Below are 16,086 nucleotides of genomic sequence, written 5' to 3'. Positions count from 1 at the left end.
CAAGATGTGTAATGTAGAGGGGTTATCACCATGTATTGATTTGATTGATGCTTAAGTCATGTCATGTCTGTTTTTATTGGGTAAGCCCAAAATCACAAATTAGCCTCAAAAGGCTTTTCTGCCCCTGATAAAATCTGTGAATTAGTTAGAGTTGTTATTGAAGACTGAAATCAGATTTGATGTGTTGACACATGTTAAGCTACACGTTTATGACCAATCAGACAACATGCTGGTCAGCCGCACCCTAATTCTTCATCAGGTCTCAATCACCTGCCTCACCGTTGTCATCAGGTCATTTTCATTGAGGTTCATGTTTACCTTTTCGTCTTGAGGAGCCGTGTCTGCTCTCGCCCTGAGTTGCCAACTCTGCAATCTGGTCAAACGAACAGATCTGGAGACACAGAGAGCATCTTGGCATCTGCCTGAGCCGCAGTGTTTGACAGCAGGTTGAGAATCTGCCAGATTTGATTTACTTTGAAGTTTACTGGCTGCTTTTCTTAACCAGTGGTGTGGCATGGAGCTGCCTGCCATGGATGTCAATTACTTAGAGTTATAATCCATAGATTTTTACATCAAAAAACATTTTGGAAACTCAACTTTATGGCTGACATTTTTCAGCAATAACCATTGGATGTATTTACATCCAGTCATTTCCTCAATGTTTTGGTGGCTTTCATTGTTATTCAGGTAGTTTGTCCTCCTGAGCAGGTTTTAAATTACCTACTCACTCACAGGGATTCACAGGAAACTGAAACTAATTTTATCTAATTGATAGAAGCCTCCTAATTTATTGATTACTCTCCGACAGCCGTATCAGAGGTGTGTGGAGTCACTGCTAATGCAGACAGAACATTTTGTGCTTCTGCTTCATACTGAATACTAAAGGTTCACATTTTTTTCTGTCTTAAAACAATACGATCACATTGAAAAGGCTCATTGGTCTCTATAATTGTTCCTTCCTCGTACCTTTCTAAATCAATTTCAATCTAAGTAATGGGGGACAAAATCCAGAGTCCTCGTTCTATGTGAAAAGCACACTCTAATGCTAAGATGAAGCTGATATGAAGCATCGTCAGTTTGAGTTGGACAAATCAAGTGGGTATCTTCTAAAATTACAGCCTTTTAGAATCAAATTACCTCTTTGTGTTTCTGTAGACTGTGTCTTCTCGCTGAGATGTGCTCAGGGAAGATATGAACAAAAAGCGGCAGAAGAATTTGGCATTAAAAAGACAAACTTTGGAAAATACTCTCTTGATTTGCTTAATTCAGACAGCAGAATCCTCATGTTCGCTTTGGCTGAACTGGAAAATCATTGAAATTCAGAGCAAAAGAAGAGATCTCTTTGCAGCCAGCATGCATACGGTGATACGAGCAATTAAAGCAAACAACAATGATTTCAATTTCAGTTTTGCAGGGTGTTTCATTCCTTTATTATATGTATAGTCGTAGAGAAATAGCAACAGGATTAAAAAAAAAAACAGCTTTTTTCTAACTTACAGTTAACATATGAGTCATGTTGCCTCTATGATCATTACCGCATCCACCTCTATAATTATTACTCTCGTCATAGTAATAGTAGTGGTGATAATGTTGAGGACATACATTGTCCACACCAGACCTCCATAACAACGATGGTCAACAGTTTGGTCTTTAAATAGGTGTGAAAATCAAAGAGAGAAGAGCAGCTGAACATCAGCAGAGAGCTTCCACTGAGAGTGTGATTTCTGGGCATCAGTGTGTGTGTGAGTGTATGTGTGTGTGTGTGAGATGAAAGCAGACGGTTATGTGATCAGCAACAGACTGAAACCACTTTGTTTGTCATCTTTACTCTGCAGGCTTTCCCTTGCATCTCCACTGGAATCTACGGTGAGTGTGTGTGTGTGTGTGTGTGTGTGTGTGTGTGTGTGTGTGTGTGTGTCCCCTCCTGAAATCAGTGCTAATGCATGACATTTCTAACTGTTGTGTGGTGCTGTTTGTGCTTTATCATCATTTTCATAGTCATATTAAGTGCAAACGCTAAGTGAAAAACCTGCCTGTGTGTGTGTGTGTGTGTGTGTGTGTGTGTTTGCTGAATGCACAGGCAGCGTTTTCCATCACATGCTTTTTTCCAGTATCGGCCTTTCTGTTTAACCAGAGCGCTGAGCCACCCGGTGCCACTTGTCACATTATCTCCTGCAGCCCAGAGGTGGTTCTCAGATTAAGGCCTTGGATTAAGACCAACAGATTAAGATAGATTAGGCCGGAGATTGTGTCAGATTGACTGTAATCCCCCTTCACACTGGCAGGAGAGACAGTTAAGGATAGTGCTTAAACACTCCCTGGGGTGGGTTTGGGTGTGAGGGCTGGTTGTCAACACTTCTCCCCTGTTGCTCGATAGAGGAAAAGGCCAAAGTTGTGATTGACTCAGTGTGTTATCCGTGTCTTCCTCTCTGTTGCGCCTGTTTCCCAGAGGCTTTATTTTGAAGGGGGAGGAGAAACAAAATTGTCTAAACTTGAGATGGATTTTTCTGTCTTTCATGTTGCGTAACGTACTGCCAGCCAATCACATTAATGTTTCCGGAATAATACAATAAACTACCTTCAAGCTTGTTGCGGAGATGTGAAAACAACCGTGAGAGGAGAAAAATAATAGCTGCTCTTTAAGGCAGTGCACAGCTGTTTTCAATCACTTTGTCTGATTAGACCTTGTTATAGTTTAGGTGGGAAGACTTATGTTGGAAATTACATGAGACCACTTAACTCAGTCTATAAATAAAGATAGTAAATATATTTTTCAAGGCATTTGCTGCCTCAGTTTTGTTCAGTAGCAACATTTTTTCTCCAGTCCACGAAGTGTTATTGCTCTTGTTCCACACAGGAGTTGTTAGTTAGGGGTCAGGATGGTCGGTAGATGTACTGAAAACAGGATTTTGACTAGGAGTTTGCATCGTGCCCCGTGTCTGTGGTTCAGTAATGCCGGGTTCAGGCTACATGATATCAGTCTGATAAAGCCTGATCCAGCAGATTTAGGGCATTGAGTTAGAAACAACAATGATCGTCAATCATTTTATCCGGCGGAGAGCGTCACAGTGGGTGACAACCAACGCCACATCTGGTGAATGAGACAGTATTATACACACCGCCACTGTTTGTTTACATCAGTGTTACTGGAAGTGCGTCCCTAACACCTCCTTCCCAGTGACATCACACACGCTGTGAGAGGCGGCAGGCGATTATTGGTTGGGGAGCAATTTGTAGTCTGGCACGTCTGTCTCCGTAACCGCCTAATCTGACACAGTGACCGACAAGTACTGCCTAGTCATGAGGGCTACTAAAAGGTTAAGGTTATGAAAAGATGGTTTGGAGCAAATATTAAACAGTGAACATGATCTTTTTTGTGCCTCAAGTCACTTTTTTTGATACTTAACCAAGACTATGATCTTTCCTAAACACTAAGTGCTTTGAGTTGTCCAAACATAACCTTAAAACCATGAATCATGCTTTGGTTGCCAGGAGCGGATAATGGAGGAAAACAAATGACAGTGACCGTTTTGCTGATATCATCAGTCTGGACATTTTGCACTGTCTACAGAAACATTCCCTCATTTTGTTGATTAAACTTGATCTGGCTGGCATTAAATTTCAATGAAAACATGGTTTCTGTTGGATTCAGTACTATATGAACGCAATTTTGAAAAAGCTGACAGCAGAGTGAGGCAGGTGCCAATCAAGCACAGTTGCACACGCCCACACAGGCAAGAATAGGCGAACAAGTGAAAGCGTCTGTGTAGGTGGTCCGTGAATGTGCAGAGGCCGTGAAAAGATTTTTCATTTTAAAGATACGTATTCATCACATAAACAGGAATAGTTGACTTAAGAATTATTATCCTAAAAGTTGTATTATTAAAATCACATCACATCCCTGGATGTGTGACTTTTGATGCTGAAACATTCGGTGCTAATTTGCATCCACGTGTGTTCCTCTGTGTTCACATGTTGAACCCTCTCTCCTGATATATGGAATAATTACTGTTTATTCACACACTGTATGTTTGTCTGGGCAGAGCAGTTTGGCCAGATGATGAATTTGTACAGCCTTTGTGTTGCGTTTCCAGCAGTGGGGGTAATTTTCCTGCACCGAAAGGTCTCGGCCGCTGAATGAATATGGAGGAAGCGCCGTCGTCGTCCTCCATCTGTCTCCCCGTAACCAACAAGTGTGTTGTGTCTGCGTCTCGTCTGAATAGGCGAGCCTGGGTGAGAGGAAGCGCGAAAACACACAATGTAGAGTGTGAGAATAGCGGCAAGGAGAACAGATACCTGTCGAGGAAAAAAAAAACAACACAGCGGGAAGCAATCTGACGCAGACACACAGATCTGTCAGTGCACCTGGTCGAGCAAACTGTGTGTTTACTTTGCAGGATATCCACCCGAGCAGGCTGTGCACGAGGCGCTGGCAACTGTGAGGGAATATCTGGATGAGCATCATGACAAGGTGTGTACGTGTGTGTGTGTGTGTGTGTGTGTGTGTGTCTGATTGTGTGTGTTTGTGTGTGCGTGATTGGCAATTTTTTCCCTACCATTTCCTCTAGGTATTATTCCTTTCACAGCTGTTGTTTTTGTTTTCTGGTGGGAGCGAGAAGACGGGTGTATTGAGAAAACACACACACACACACACACACACACACACACACACACACACACACACACACACACAGTGACACACACAAACACACACAAACATACATACAATTAAACGCACACTCCTAAGCTCTGACTCGCATGCTCATGGCCAAGCTTGCGTTTTAATTGGCTCCTTGCGGGACTAAACCTGACGAACACAAAAACACACACACACACACGCTTTCTCTCCGGAGAAACAGCGAGCGGAGAAAAGACAAAATGATGGAATAGATGACTGGAGGGGAGGGACGGAGGGAGAGAGGGGGAGCGATGGGGGGGAAATAAAGAGGAAACTTTCCAATCAGTCCTTAAGGTGCTCTAGACTCTCCTCCCCTCTTCCTCCTTTACTTTTCACGTCTCCTCCCACTCCTCTTTCCAGTCTTTCTCTCCCTCTCTAACCACCCTGCTGTATCGCCTCCCAGAGAGGGTGTTGACGATGTTATTGTTAGCGCTGGCGTCTCCAGAGCCTCTGTGGCAATACCAGTCGACTGATGCCATCAGCCGCACCGAGCTCAACAAATGAGCATTAAACGTTACATGTCTCAGTGCAGAGGACAACAATCAACAAGACTTAAACGGCTGAAAAGAAGAGCAGAAAGGCAAGCCAACAAGGCGCTAATTTACATGCTGCTCAGAAGTAGCTCCACTGTGTGTGTGTGCGTGCACGCATGTGTGTGTGTGTGTGTGTTTTATTAAGGCGCAAAAACAGTTCTTTTTGAGACAAATGAGACAGTTTATTTGCATACAGATAAAGTAGGAATGTTCACCCGAGGAAATTGGGTTGATTCTTTAATTGAACCCCCTCCATTGTTACTATTTTTACAGTGTGTTTTGTTGGGCTTGCTCTGGCTTGCAGTGCAGTAATGTAGAAAATGAAATTGAAAATTATAGACACGGTAAGATACAAATGGACTCGAGACACGGGGCAGTGTGCCAACGCTCTGCATCAAATGCAATAATAAAAACATGAATCATTTATTGGTAAAACACCACAAGAAAGTAATACCCAAGGCAGTTTCATAGTAGTTATATTTTATAAATTAGATTCACTGTCAACCAGAAAGTTCAGAAATACTGATGTATGACATTTGAGAAAATGATCTATTCCACGAGGGCCATGTAGTAGCTGCTCTGAGGCTTTCAATCGTATCCCATGATCTTCATCAGCAGTGTCATTTACAAGATTGTCGTGGCATTGACTGTTTGATAAACCGTGTCCCCTTTAGCGACTGTAACTGCTGCGCCTGTGAAGCTTTTCATTCACTCACAACACATGGAGAACCAAAGTGAAACCAGAACTCCCAGGTTCTTCTCTGGAAGCAAGAAAGCCTCATTTAAACACTGATCACCACAGACCCAGCCTTGAAATAGAGCCTTTCTCAACAGTACGCTGTGCGGCTCGCTTCATATGTTTAGATAAGTACATGTTTTGTACATGTGGATGAAACCAAGTTACAGTGACGTTAAAATGGCCGTTTATTAAAGGAACATTTGCATGTATAAAGTCTACTATTACAGTGTATTCTCCACAGCCGGTCAGTCAGGTGACATCTGTACAAAGATGAGAAAAAATAAACCGGCGCACACAGATTTTCCGTTTGAGTAGGGAATATTTACAGGCTCTGCGTTCTGCTTAAAGACAGGCAGTTCTTTGAGCCCATTACATTCGGTTGATGTTATTATTAGTTTTAGCATCTGCAGGGTTCCTGTTGCAATACTATCAAAATGAGCTCCCCACTGCTACCGTTTTCTGGAGGCCATTTTGCATCTCACCTCGCAAGCATTTCCTTCAATTTGAATGAGTGCGGCAGCAAAATGGCGCAAGTGCAGGCAACACAGTGTGGAGGTTACAGATTTCAAACCTTAGCCCAGGGGATGAAGTTCCTTACCGCATATTTCCATATCTTCGCTTTTAGCCTCCATTCAAATCCTGCCGAGTGATGGTAATTGTGCAACAAGCCGGGACTGAAAAACACGGGCTGCGGGCTAGCAGGCTGCTGAAATGTCTGAATTCGAAAGCAGTGAGACTTAAACTCCCACAGCAGACACAAACTGATAGAAACAGCCTGGCTATAAATCGCACTGCCTCGCCCAAAACGGAAAAATCAAAACCTTTGTAGAGACATTAGGCTGGTAATAATGTTTGTCAGAGTCTGAAAAATAAGAGCGCACAGTGGAGCTTGCATCCCCGGAAGCATCTTTTTACTCTGGCTACAGTATCTTTAATCACCAGGCTTCATATATTGCAGTGGACTGTACTGTAGGTCCAGCCATACAGAATGTACAGTAATGTAAATATTATGGACTACAGAGCCTGGATCCAAAGAACACAAGAGCACAGAGCATAAAGATTGTTTATTGTTGTAAAATAGCTGCACTCACTTGGCCAGTCTCTTAATATTATTTGAAATCTATTATCTTTATGGCTTTGTGTGCCCTGTGTGTGTGTGCGTGTGTGTGTGTGTGTGTGTGTGTGTGTGTGTGTGTGTGTAAGGTGAGTCTGTACTTACTACTGACAAGTGTGCCTCATACAGTAATGAGAGAAACTGAGGGCCTTGAGTTAAATACACTCACACAGACACACACACAGTATATTGTAACACACAGGGGCATATACAAAAACACACAAGTTGAAGTAAATTCTCTTCCTAACATCTCTGTCTCTCTTTTTTCTCTCACACACACACACACTCTCTCTCTCTCTCTGTACATTTGCAGCACTCTGTCCCCAGCACGCATTGTACAGTAATAAGCATTGTGTTGTGGCATGATCATAATGGGGAGCTAATAGGGGAGTAATGGACTGATGCATGAGCTGCATTCTCCTGATATCGCCACTGCACAATGTCACACACTGTTACATTGTTCCCCCTGCTATTGATGAATTTATGGTTATTGCATATGCTTGTAATAAAGGTCATTGTGTGTGTGTGTGTGTGTGTGTGTGTGTGTGTGTGTGTGTGTGTGTGTGTGTGTGTGTGTGTGTGTGTGTGTCAGCTGGACAGAGTCATCTTCTGTGTGTTCTTGCCCACGGATAAGGAGCTGTATCTGCAGAATCTCCCGCTCTACTTCCCTGCTGGTGAGTTGTCTTTGTCACACACGCACACACACACACACAGACACTCACACACACACACACTCACACTCGCCTATATACAGTGATGACAGCTCAGCTCAGCTCAATTTAGCTGCACACACAAACAGAGACGCACACAATGGTGTGATAAATACTCTGCATCATCCGCTGTGTGCTATTTGCACATCCAGTACATTGACACATGCATGAAGCCATTAGACAGATAGTGCTGTGTATATGTGGCACACTTAATTGGGTTTAATTACATCATATAAACATATACTTTGTTCCCCACATACTGATACATGCAGTGACGCACAGTATAGAGCATTCAAAAGCAGAACAGGAACAGTGGCTTGAACCACAGGTGTAGGTGTAGGTGTAGGTGATGTTTCCGGGCAGGTCAGAGACAGACACAGAGCACGAGGTGAAGTTCAACAAAGCAAAGTCTTTACTGGTAAACGAGGCGGTCACACACAGGGGGTCAGTCCAATACAAGCAAACAAATCCAAGCAGGGAGTCAGAAAAATCCAAAAAACAATAAACAAAGCTAAGTTAAAAAAAAAAAAACGTAGAGGTTAAAACTAGAGAAATGCTGAAAAGCCATGAGCAAAGACAATCCGGCAGGGGAACAGGGAAGTCAGGGGAGTATCTCTACAGGGTTGACTAATGGCAAAATCAGGGGCAGAGGAGTAATGAAAGCAGTGCTGCAGTCGAACAGTCAAAAAATGACCTCCTGTGCCCTTTTCTAAACACTCGACTTTGATGGAAAACAGCGTGACGTCGAGGAAAGATGTGCAGGAGAATTCAAAAGGACTTAAGACAACTGCAGTGCTCAGAGTCCGACTGCACTCACACTAAGCTATGAAACAGTTGTTCAGTGGTGCTTTTCTTTAAATGGTTCTGCCACAAGGAATTGTGGGCCGGCATTATCTCCTTTCCTTTCGTGAAGGATGGTCCAGTGTACCCTATGCTAAAGGAGATAAGAAAGGAAGCACTGACGCACCTTTTCTTAGCGTTTAGAGAGTTGGAGCAGCTCTTATTAAAGCTGCCACTTGGATGCTTCCAGGTCATTTCACTCAGAGAGCAACCTCGCTAAGAAAAAACAGCTATTCGACCGCAGCCCAGGTGCGAATGATCAAGGAGGCGGGAGACACACGAGAGCAGGCACTGACACGATGGGAGGTGTTACAAAATAAAACAGGAAGTACCACAGTATGCACGGATCAGCAATGTTTAAACGCACCAAAGCACACACACTTGAGCACATTCAGAGACACAATCCTGACATTCAGGACGTGTGATTATATCCTGTTTATTGAGATGGCCTTTCCTTTAGCTGACTAACCGCCTTGTTATTTCACTCCTGAGTTTATTAAGTTTATTTAATCAATTAAGTGTAATATTTGAACACAGGCTCCATTGATTGATAGTAATTGTCTTTGTGTCAGACATTTGTTCTGGTGAGTTCAGACACGGTGTTCAGTGTTAAACAGTGATGTGGGGTTGAGCTTATGTCATGTGAGTTATGGTCGGGAATCATTTCAGTGAGAGGCGCAACAGAACAAACAATCTGTATTTCAAAATGAGGCACGTCTTACTTTTCTGATGTATTTATTATATTCATAATCATCAGTCACTGTCATGGTGCGAACGGTTCAGACTAGGCACAATAAAAAGACTTAAAGGAATTAGAACGTCATTAATACTTGGATGACTAACCCGGTTGGGAGTATTAGGCTCTGAAAAACAGCAAATCATGTGTTTGCATGTGTGTGTTTTCCATTTTTCTACTACGATGGTGACAAGATGACGTCTGAGGACTGAATGAGACATGCAGTGAGACATTTCTTAGCCAATCATCTGTGTTTTGCCTTCATTTCTGTGTCCGTCCCTTTAGCGTGACCAGTGACAGCAGCTTATTGTTCAGGTAACCAGCGCGGTGTTCGTGTCAACATGTCTAGTCTGCATCATCAACAAAGATTAACGCCATTTAGTCTGTTCGTGGATGGGCTGTCTTAACCTTTGTGTGAAATGTAAATTATGTGTTCACAGAGGGAAACCCTGACATTTCCTCCAACCAGCATTTGTCATATTTTGAGAATAAATTGCCAGTATTTGCAGCTCAGTTAAATGAAACTGGCTTTTTGCCTTCTTTGCATTCCTGAATGGAAATCATGGGCACAAGTGCTCAAGCCAGCTACTTAACAAACCAATGCTTAGGAGGAAAATATGAAACACTTTTTCCTTGGAGGGTGAAAAAGTGTCTGGTTTAAATAAGATAAAACAACAGTCCTGTTTTGAATCCCTTCAATCTGCAAATCTCACCTGCTTCTCAAAATGAGCTGAAAGGAAAGTCGTTTGCCATCATTGCAGATTTATCTGTGTGGTTAAATGAAGTTTAGTAAATACGTAAATTTTATGTTGGCTTGAGCTGTGACATGATGACTTTACCCATTTGTTTTGATTGCACTCGTGATTGATAGTGTTCTAATGCCAAGCAGGCTGGGCTCCTAAGCATGATCAGTCATTCACTCAATTATTCAAATTAAGCATTGGTATTACAACTGCAGCCTTAACCTCTAATGTCTTGCTTTACCACTGCTATAAATCAAGCTCAGCTCTCGTCTCCAAAACATTTTGAGAGGAAGATCTCAACCATCTCATTCTTTCTGCTTTTAGAAAACCGTTATTTTTTCATGTGATTTGGCACACAGCTGCTGCAAAAGCCAAACTAAAGACCAACAAAACCATCAAGAAATCTTCCAAATTTTCACCTCCACAAGATTTGTGTGGCTGCAGAGTCCTGCTTCTAATTTGGTCACGATCTCGCATTTCATTGAATTATTCAGATGGAGCAGGGTCGCTCAAACTAATATTGGCAATACACAGTAAGACGTTGGCATTGTAAACGACCGTGGGCCTGAATCAGTGCCTTTACAACCTGCCTCTGTCTGTGCTTTCAGACCTCGCAAAGCCATTTGTTCAGTTTTTCATTTCCACTTTACAGAGTCGTGAGGCAAAAAATAGTAGCGATAAATTAATTGAAACGAGAAAAAAAGTTAACACCAAAGACCACAACAAACAGACAAATCTTCACACACTGCTGTCAACAAAAACTTGGCAGCATGAACAACAGAAAGCCAGCGCAGTGAAGCAAGGCTGACACTGAAACCAAAGCAGGGAGTGTTGTGTTTAATTTTAAATGAAATGAGAAATTTCATGGTCTCAGTGGCAGTAAAGTCAAAGCAACGGAGAAATGCCTGTGGGGATAGAATATATCACTCTGTATAACATTAATATGCATGCTGCTTAACAGTTTAAGGCAATATATATACTGTGTGCGTGACATTTAACATAATTTTCTTACCTTTATAATTCAGTGTATGTTTTAAGACATACAGCAGGAAAACAGAGGCAGACAGAGATTTATATAAGAAATGAATGCACTGAAATACATCACACAAGATAAAAAGCACACCGTGAACTGAGGATTTGAACCGTTTTACATACACTGTGTGACCCTGACCAAAAAGGAGTTAAAGAAGAGTGAGAGAGAAAAGAGGAGCAGCCTATTAAAAATAAGAGCGGAATCCAATCAACTTTGCAGCCGTATCTCTCATATAGGCTTTCACTCAGACAAGCGTCTTAATTTTTTTATCTTTTTGCCGACAGATCTGACCAGTAGTGGCCGATTCCAGCGAGGATTTCTCTCTCGTTTCAATTCAGGCCTCTGGGAAGATCAATCGCTAAAAATAATGGGATCTCGAACTGCGATGCCCTTGTACTCTCCACTTCATGCAAAAGCCTAAATAAGTACTGTAGTGAGTTTACCAAGGAGTGTTTTATAGACAGAAATGTAGCAGTGACTTTGTAGAAGTGGCACAAACATGCAGTGTAATGTTCAATTGTGAGGAGGAGTTTAAAGGATAAGGCTGGTGATAACCTGGATTTTTCTTATTGTCAGCAAACGCCACAAAAACCAACAATGCATTGATCCTACTAACAAGTATAGTCTGTATGAGCATGTATTGACAAAAACCAATGAAGCTGATGAGGTAAAACATTAAATATATTGTCTTTCTACTGTTTTCAATTGAGTATACGTCAGAAAGGATTAGCAAATGATCACACTCTGTTTTATTTGTGCTTCACGCAGCACCCTTTTTTTTTGGATTTGGGGTGTAATGTGAGTCAATCCCACACACACTGTTTTGCTGATGATAAAAATCACTAGAGCATCAAGTGGGTATTGCTGAGATTGGTCCTTAGTAAATTGTCTATTCACCCCTCTTTGTGTAATGTTTTCTAAAAATTACTGTACAGAGCCCGGCTGCTTTAAGAAGTGATTTACAAAACAGAACTATTATTTGTATCCCACTTTTAAAGATTTATGCCTCCAGTGTGCTTGGGGCTGAGTGCCTCAGACAGTTTAGGCGAGTTAGGCAGTATTGACAGATGGACTGTCGCTTTGTTGGTTTTGGTCTTTTCATGACACTTCTTGACACTAAGAAAAATAAAGAATAACAGCAGCCATATCCATTAAGAGTTTGCAATAAATCTCAGTTCCCTGTACAACACAGCACCCAGAACAATGAGCTGCAAATTAATAATCAAGTGAAAATAAAAATGTTGCAGCAGCTGATTTATATTTGGCTTCAAAGAAAAGGCAGTTTGTCTTAGGTAAGTGGTTGGACAGGAAGTCCGCCATAAATCACAGTCCCCAACTATGCTCTCTGTGATTGGTTGCAAAGTGTTTGTACAAAATTAAAGGTCCAGTGTGGAGGATGTAGAAGCATCTAGTGGTGACCTTGACAGTTGCAACTCAAACTCCTCTCCCAAGCTATCTGTGGATCGAAGCAAGTCATTCTACGCAAACAAAACAAAAAGCGACTCTTAGTTTACCATCAATATGTTTTCATGTAACAGTGGATAAAATGATTATGTATCACTTGAAAGGTGTCGCTTGTGACAAACCCACAAAGAATCGCCTGCACGACAGAACATTTTACCAACTCCTAACTAAGCTGAAGAAAAAGAAAGTTAGCGACTAGCTGATGAACATATTGGAGCATGTAGCAGCTAAAGCACCAGGTATTTCCCTCAGGAGTTGGTGGAGACCAAATTAGAGAGAAAAAGAGGGTGAAAAAATCAGACTTGTGGTTGCCAGGTGGCCAGAAACTAGACTCCACATGAATGTTAGTGTTGCTCTCTGTTTGCTAACATGATTATCATGATTTTGAAGTCATAATATGTTAACAGCTTGTTCCACTGCCCTCAGCTGGCCAAAAAAACAAAAATAATGCTGCTTCAAAGGCAAATGTGTGATATAAACTTTGATTTCAAGGTCAGTTTGTTGAGTTCGTGAACACTGAACCATGAGTCCATCCAGCTTTAGAGTTGGAGGGCCTGTTTTCTTACTCATGTGATGAGGCAAACGCCGCGCTTCCACTCAACATGCTGCAGCTTCAAACTGTGACACAACATCAGCTCCTCACTTTAAGCATGAAATCAGCGCTTTCACATATTCACGCTGGGTCGGTCTACAAAGGAGGTTTCTTTCCAAACATGCAGGTGTGCCCCTTTAAACAGTCTGTGCTGGCTGTTGGTGTCTTTCTCCTGTAATGGATGTGCAGCAGATTTTGTAGCAGCAGTGAGCGAGCAGTGGCGGTGCTTGGCTGGTAGATGGACCGGAACTGTCTGTCTGTGTGACAGAGCTGCTGCAGGCAGGCCTCCAACTCTCCACTATAAACCTTATGTGTCTCCAACACCTGGCACAACCCACACTGGCTGTCTGTTTGATGTGTGTGTGTGTGTGTATGCATGTTTTGAGTGTGTCTTTAGCCATGTTGGACTGAGAGTGACTAATCCTCGCTAACAGATCCCTCTGAAGCAACCAGACGCTCCAAAAGCCAAAATGCTATTAACCGCTGCATGACCAAAGTAAGATGCGCTCTTCCCCTGTTTTACAAGTTTACATTCTCTCTCTTGCAGCTCCCACAGAAGCCACAGTCAAGAGTAAACTCTGAGAGAGTGGATTTGTCACATTTGGTTGCTGTGGATACCCACCGCTACGCTCAACAACCAGATTCCTCCTCCTCCTCCTCCTCCTCCTCCTCCTCCTCCTCCTCGCTGCCATCAGAGATCAAGATTTTCCTCAGCAGGAAAATAACTCCTGAATCGATGATTGCTTTCTTCAAGTGCACACTGTTTCTTCTGCAGATGTTGATTCGCTCTTCTGCGTTTCCCATTAATGGTTGAAGCTAAGAGAGGTGAGATGATGAAGGTGTGAAATGATATTGATGGTTCTTGTGAAAAATGCGTGTACCTGAAGCTGCACTCTAACTTGACCTTTATTGTCTGTGATCAGCGGCATCCAGCTAACAACCCGCTTTGAGTTGAGAGTTATTTGAATATTGGGATTACAGTGTGTGTGAGACAATGGCAAAAGCTTATTAAAACGAATCACACAGGCTTCTGGTGTGTATGAATTGATTATTTCTCAGAATGCGATATGAGTCAGTGGGCTGCGACGTCACGAGGGAACACTTTACATGAATATTTCCTTATTAGTTTCCTCACGTCGAGATGTGAAGACAGAAAAAGGAACTCAATCTGTCAGCAGTGGTGGAAAGTAACGAAGTAGATTCATTCAGGTACTATGTTTACATGCTTTGTACTTCGGCTTTACTACATTTCAGATGGAAGTATTGTAGTTTTTGCTGCACTATATTCTTTCATCCCTATTGGCACTAGTTCCAAGTCTGCGTCTGAAATATGATGATAGATTAAACTGCAAAGCAATACATGAACATTAGCAGTAATACCATCAGTAGAGCACATGGTTGATATCAATAGCATATCTACAGTGTGTGTTGTGGTTTCCATTAATAACTGAAGCAAATGTAAAATTTCATATGAAATAATCAGATTTTCAGTGTAATGAGCTGTGTTCTATTGTTATGCATTACATAAGACTCACCATAAATAAGTAGAGTAAGTTGTCAGTAATACGTTGATGAAAATAGAATATACTGCACAGTAATAATAGATAACTTTGAAAGGGATCGTTCTGCAGCATACAGTAAATATTTTAACTATTGATGCTTTAAAGCTCCAGTAACTCCTTTTCTTTTGCCACTTTGGGGGCAGCAGGAACAAGTTGTGAACATTGACTTATCACCATATGTAGTTGATGAACTTGTTAGCAGACAGTTAGACATTCAGCAGCTACAGAGCAGCACTGTCGTTCATTTGGAGTCACGTCTGTGTCCACCTGGTTCACTCTCTCTGCGCTCTGTTTTTGGTCTCCACCAACTCCTGAGGGAAACATCTGGCTCTGTAGCTGCTGACGCTCCGCTATGTTCACCAGCTTGTCTCCAACTGTGTCTGCTGTTTGGTGCTGAGCAGGTAGTGTGCTGTGAGTTTTTAGAGCTTTTACGCTGAAGACAGCTGCCTGCTGTGACCGAGAACGACAGCGAGAGTGAACCAAAACAGGTTAGCTGCTGTCGGACAGCTAAACGTTGAGATGAAACTCATTATAGAGCTCCATAAAACAGATCTGACACTTTTCACAGCCATTTAATACAGTGACAATATTAAAATATCAATTATTGCCACTTTAAGAGCATATTGCTGATAATACTAATGTGCTTTTGTGTAAGTCAAATTTTAAGTGCCGGACTTTTACTTGTAATTCAGCATCATTGTCGTGTTACTGGAGGAAATCTGACAACTTCTACTGCCAGCAATGTCATTTTACAGTTTTTCACTTTCATAGCTTCACTTTTTGGACAACCACAGCACCTGTTCGTTTTTAACAACAATCATCAATCCTCTCCCTTTTTTCCCTTTATTTCCTTTTTGTCTTCACGCTGTCCAAATCCCATCTACCCCTGTCTGCCTGTCAGAACACACCATATGTGTATTTATGCAAGTGCCATCATGCTTCTCCCTACAGCGCATTTGCATGATTTTTAATTGTCTGTTGCAGGATGTAGCCGTCACGTGTCGGCGGGATGCAGGCGGTGATTTGTGTGAAGCGAATTGAGTGTTTAGCGAGCCACCGTCCCGCCCCACGACTTTCATCTGCCAACAACCATCTTTATTGATTCCAAACAATCTGCCACGGTGGCGCAGACGCACAGGGAGGAGGGGGCGTTGGGACAAAGGAAGGAGAGGGGTAGCAGGGGAAAAATAAACTACAAAGAATATCAACAGGAAATTGGGAGAAGGCCCCCTTTTTCTATAAAAGCTTCATCTGTCACAAAAGGGATTGTCTTTTCCTCTCCTGAGCTCTTTGATTCCCTCCCTGTCTGGGCCTGTTTCTTCTCCTTCCTCCTCCTCGTCTC

The 16,086-nt window shown here is 42.2% G+C and overlaps 1 protein-coding gene across 2 annotated transcripts in view; it reads left to right on the top strand.

Annotated features, from left to right (window-relative positions):
* Nucleotides 1-14,210, top strand: part of macrod1 (mono-ADP ribosylhydrolase 1) — a 109,214-nt gene extending 95,004 nt beyond the window's left edge. Inside the window, exons 7-11 of one of the 2 annotated variants that reach the window (XM_076739075.1) lie at nt 1,836-1,866; nt 4,398-4,471; nt 7,657-7,738; nt 9,636-9,665; nt 13,730-14,210. In XM_076739075.1, the coding sequence (XP_076595190.1) occupies nt 1,836-1,866; nt 4,398-4,471; nt 7,657-7,738; nt 9,636-9,640 (192 nt within the window). In that variant the 3' untranslated portion in view covers nt 9,641-9,665; nt 13,730-14,210. The remainder of the gene's footprint in view (nt 1-1,835; nt 1,867-4,397; nt 4,472-7,656; nt 7,739-9,635; nt 9,666-13,729) is intronic. The other variant, XM_076739074.1, reaches the window with a different exon arrangement.
* Nucleotides 14,211-16,086: the final 1,876 nt, after the last annotated feature.

Source organism: Chaetodon auriga, chromosome 9 (genome assembly GCF_051107435.1).
Source record: "Chaetodon auriga isolate fChaAug3 chromosome 9, fChaAug3.hap1, whole genome shotgun sequence".
Taxonomy (NCBI): Eukaryota; Metazoa; Chordata; class Actinopteri; order Chaetodontiformes; family Chaetodontidae; genus Chaetodon; species Chaetodon auriga.
This window is presented reverse-complemented; position numbering and strand designations above follow the sequence as displayed.